Source organism: Varroa destructor, unplaced genomic scaffold (genome assembly GCF_002443255.2).
Source record: "Varroa destructor unplaced genomic scaffold, Vdes_3.0 BEIS01000002.1, whole genome shotgun sequence".
In the NCBI taxonomy this organism is placed as follows: domain Eukaryota; kingdom Metazoa; phylum Arthropoda; class Arachnida; order Mesostigmata; family Varroidae; genus Varroa; species Varroa destructor.
In genome coordinates, this window is record NW_019211455.1 from 6,950,636 (window position 1) to 6,955,393 (window position 4,758).

General features: G+C 41.4%; 1 protein-coding gene across 1 annotated transcript; it reads left to right on the top strand.

Annotated features, from left to right (window-relative positions):
- Positions 1–422: 422 nt before the first annotated feature.
- Positions 423–3,702, top strand: LOC111244810 (uncharacterized). Its single transcript, XM_022792252.2, has 2 exons — positions 423–1,152; positions 3,410–3,702. The coding sequence occupies exons 1-2, from the start codon at positions 423–425 to the stop codon at positions 3,541–3,543; spliced, it is 864 nt and encodes a 287-aa protein (XP_022647987.1). The 3' UTR covers positions 3,544–3,702.
- The last annotated feature ends 1,056 nt before the right edge of the window (positions 3,703–4,758 follow it).

Consider the following 4,758-nt stretch of genomic DNA (forward strand, 5'->3'; position numbering starts at 1 on the left):
AAAAGAGAAGTAAGATCAAATTACGACGACTTTTGTCTGCCCTGCTGGCGCGCAGATGGTGGCATAAACGACCTTACTTCTATGTCAAGCTGGCCCTGCTCCCCAGAAGAGCAAGGCACATTGCTAGATTCAACATCTGCGAGGTTTTAACAAACAATTGCTAGGTTTGCTTGTTATGAAACACAGCTGTACGTGAATTTGAAGTTTAGTTAATTGAATAGTTTCGATTCGTACGTTCATTAATTGTCTGAAATAACAAAGCTTACCTCGGTGTTCTTCATCGTATTAGTTATGATAGGTATTGAAGCACACTTTTATAGCAACTCAGTCGTGCTGCCGAAAAAAAAACTTCCGATATTACTTTAAACAGACAGCTTGTGTGAATAGTCGCTTGGGTCAAAGTTTGGAAACAAAAAAACGGCATGTCTGTCGATTCAGATCCAACTTTCTTCGGAAGCGTTTCGGTATCGCCCACTACGGAAGATTTAGAACGCTATTCTAAACTGAAACGAAACCGGTGGCCGGGCCCGCAGTCGACAGCTCTGAAAGTACGCAATGAAGAAGAAGAAAAGCAGGGATCGGCGAAAAAAGCCCTAGTGAATATAAATAAAAGCGTTATTTTCACTATTAAAACAATTAAACAAGGAAAACCTCAGCCAAGCAAAAAAGTTATCGCCAAACGCATATGCTACACGATACTTGGAGTCTTGGTTTTGATTGCTCTGTTGTCTATATTAGTGTACGCGTTCCTTATTCCGTTAGTGATCTTTTTGAACCCAGAGTTTAGACGCCAGCTGATGTTCGTGGGGTGGCAACGAAGTTCGCCTAGTGAACTCGAGACGCCATCCGCATTAGGCTTCCGTTGCAGCACGAATCTGCTGATTAAAACTCAATACGGTGCGATAGGCTCGTGGTATACGCCGCCTGCAGCGAGTCAACCTTGCGGTGAAGTGCAACCTTACGCGGCCTTAACCCCTACAGTGCTATTTGTGCCTACTTTTGGAGAAACTCGCGCTGCAACCCGAAGGTTAGCTCTCCATAAAATCATCTCAGAAGATCTTGGCTACCATGTACTCGCATTTGATTATAGGGGAATCGCTGATAGTGATGAGGTCTTGCCAAGCGTACAAACCGTCGTCGAGGATTCTGTCAGTATGTATAACTACCTAAAAGGACAAGTTACTAATGCGAATAATTCCGCAGGTATTATTATTTGGGGGGACACGTGGGGTGGCGCGGTCGCGCTGCAGTTACTTACCGATATTGCCTTCCAGAAGTCAGCGGACCTTAAAATGTTAGTGCTGCAAACGCCCGTAGAAAGTACGGCAAAAGCTGCACAGAACGCCTTGGAGTTCAACAGGTTCTGGAGGTGGTTACCTTTTTTCGAGCGCGTTTTCGTCGAACCACTACAAAGTGATTCAAACACAAATTTTGATTCGTTAAGGGTCATTGTTAAACGGAAACCGCTGTCCACTTTAATCTTGCACCCAGCAGACGACGCCGTTGTCGAAGTGGATCAGGGCACTGCCATATATATGGCACTAACCGACATCAGGAATACATTGAATTCGTCAGCCAGAATAGCCATGAACAATTTTACGGAACAAGGAAATCTCGGTCATAATATTGAAAGCAATCCTACAGCGGTCGCAAAAGTGGTCAGACAATTTATGACACTCGAAGACCGTTTGGATAGTAACTCTCACAGTATAAGCTATTAATCGATTCACTTATGTATCAATGCGTTTTTAGTTCACCGCAGTTATTACTAGTCCTTAAGTTACTAATTGCCACTTGGAAGAATTCACTAGTTAACTTTGTCTGTATTGTAAGTATGATTGTAACCGTATGCCACTATTGTTGGAAGAATTCACTAGTTAACTTTGTCTGTATTGTAAGTATGATTGTAACCGTATGCCACTATTGATTTACGTCTGTTAAGTTATGACTATTATATGGGTATTCGATTCGCCCTGTCCTAAGTTAAACGTAAGAGGGAAATTGATGCTGACACTGTGCAGTTATTATTTCGTCTATTATTAACTGTAGAGGAATTGTAAAAATGACACGGTTACAAATGTCCCTTTGTGAAATCGAATGTAAATATTTTTCTAAAAGAAAAAAAAAACACTAAATCTTTAAACTAGTTCCTGGCTTAGTAATTTCTTTTTGCTAACTTGTGAAAGCGTGTTTGTTTGTGACGGGTTTCGCCTTTTCTATATATTGTTACTAAAAACTAATAGTGCGAGTGTGTATATACTGTGGTATATCGATTCTTTTATTAATTAGTTAATTTACTTGTAGAAATTCGCGTCGTTAACGTAAGTGCATAGGTGAGTCGTATTTCAGTTGGGGAAGCTTACGCGGAAATGCTAGGGCTTACAGCATCTCGGAACAATACAGAGCCGGCAGGAACGTTTGGCGTTGTCGCTAAGGGTAAACCTATAAACAAAAAAGTTCTCTATCGGCAGTAATCCGGTCCAACCTTGCCGATTACTGCACTTGGCTCTATCCTTATTCGCACAAGAGATGGCAAAGCAGCTTCTGTATCATTGCCATGCTACTATAGGACTTCGTTCGTCAGACGCATTGTAAACTCCACAGAAGCAGTGAAAATTAGGCACGCAAAACACCTAATGATATTCTAATGCTCTCTCCAGCCATTAAAGTTGTCTAGTGATAATGCTTGTAGTTACTCTTGGTAAGCGCATCGATACTATCTGATGAATGTTGTTACTGGAGGGTCTTCGTCGGCTTTATTTAATGCCCGTTTGTTTATTCAAGTGGCATAAAAGGAAACTCAAAATACTCTAGATTCGTACCAGCTAGGATAAGGCAATAAAACAACCACAAGTACGCGGGCTGACCGAGCATGTTCAAAGCCGCATCGCACTTTAAGGACGCATTCAATGCCGTCACGGGGGGGGGGGGCGAATTGCTTTGGGAGTTTTATAAACTACGGACTATACGGACAGAAACTATACTAAACTGCTTCTAGGGAGGTGCGTTATTCCTTCTGCAAAGGGCGTCCAGCATGGATATCCTACCGTACTACTTCATAAAACGACAACACTCTGGACGATAAGCTTGACGCAGAACTGCAATATGTATCTGTGATCGTAACCACAGCCGAAATAGGACTGAATCTGTACGCACCGGTTTCATTCTCAAGGACCCAAACAAACTATTACAAGTGATTGAAGTTCAACTTTTTAGAGAACCGTTCTAGAAATCTAGACCCTGGTGAAGCAGGATATTCATTCAGCATTAATGTTATTGCAGATAGAAGGGTAAATTATTCCTCCATGTTTACGCCTGTTAAAAACGTAGAGGGGACTGGTGCTTTTACGAAGCATACTATTAACTAGAAAGACCCAGCCTGTGCTAAGCGGATACGGTGGTATTACAGATTTGGAAAAGCCCTACCGTGATTTCACGATGAAAATTCTGGCGTGCATTGATGGAAGAAGCACTGCAAGACCAGGCCACATCAGCACCTCTGTCAGTAGTAGAAAAGATGGAAGTCTCGGTTTTGCAGGGTGAATGCCGTTCCTATCCGAAAGCCCTTGAAGTCAGGGAAAGGATGGAGCCTGAGGATGCAAACTTGTTGAAAAGGATCACTGAGGATTCACTCAGTGGATCCTTCATGCTAAGACAGCAGTCGGTAAATCCGCCGACGGCCATTGTCATGGGGTAGCGACAAATAAGGTAACTGTCGTAAGTTATTAGTTTTACTATCCTTAGTGTAGTGTTACATAGTTTGACGGTAGTGAGCTGCCTGAAAATCTCAAACAAGTTCTCCTTGAGTAATTTCGGCTGCTTTGAAGTTACCTCAACCATTTCAGTCTATCGCACTAATGTTTTCATTTTTAGTTTTTAGATGCCACGTTACTTTTATTCTATTCGCGTACTCACTATCCTTCCAGGAAATAAACAACTGAACGATTAGTCGAAAAAAATCCTAAAAAGTCCGAACTTCGTATCAGCTTGATGGCATTATGGATTTATCCATTTTTCGTTTTTTTTCTTAATAAAGAAATAACGTATTACGGTTAAGGGCTTTATTTTTGTTCAGGATTGGCGCATAGATGACTTTTTTCCTATACCAGCTATTTTTGTCACTGATCGAAAATAATTTTCAACTAATGAGAATAGGGAATTGGTTTACGTGTATTTGTATGTCTATATAGAGAAAGGTTGACAAAGCCTTCATAGAAGCGGTACAATCCTACAACACGAGAACGGTTGCGCGTGACAGCAGGCATCTAACAGACTGGAAGGAACATGCACACCTAAATCGTGCATCTGCAAGCAATGACTAATAATAAACTCAGTTTGAATCTACTTTCTCTTTGGGGAACGGAAGTTATTAGGTTGCCGGTACAAGTCTAGGTGTCCGTGCTGGAAATTTGTCGTCCACTAAAAAGCGCAAAGCGTTTTAAAGCTGAATAGAGTTCCTAGTTGGACAAGGCAAATATCTCCAAAATCTAAGTCATTAAGGCAATCCTCGAGCTGCCCTTTGAATCTGTATAACACTAGTCTTAGTTAGTTGTTTGTGTGCAGTCTTTGCACATATAGCGAAACCTCACTGTCGAACAAGCCAACCTACCGCAAGCACATATCAATAGGGGTAAATGATTTATAAATACCTAATATGGAAAAGGTTATTTTTTTTGTAAGTAGCATTAATTTCTGTTGATTTCCACTTCAGCTAGTTCGTCATCACGAGGTTATTATCACTTCGAGTGTAGTGGGGAA

What these genes read in the sequence shown, in the direction of transcription:
- LOC111244810 (XM_022792252.2), top strand. Translation starts at nt 423, where the DNA reads ATGTCTGTCGATTCAGATCCAACTTTCTTCGGAAGCGTTTCGGTATCG. An exon ending in CGTCGTCGAGGATTCTGTCA is followed by an intron (nt 1,153 to 3,409) that starts GTATGTATAACT and finishes GTGGTATTACAG; the next exon opens with ATTTGGAAAAGCCCTACCGT.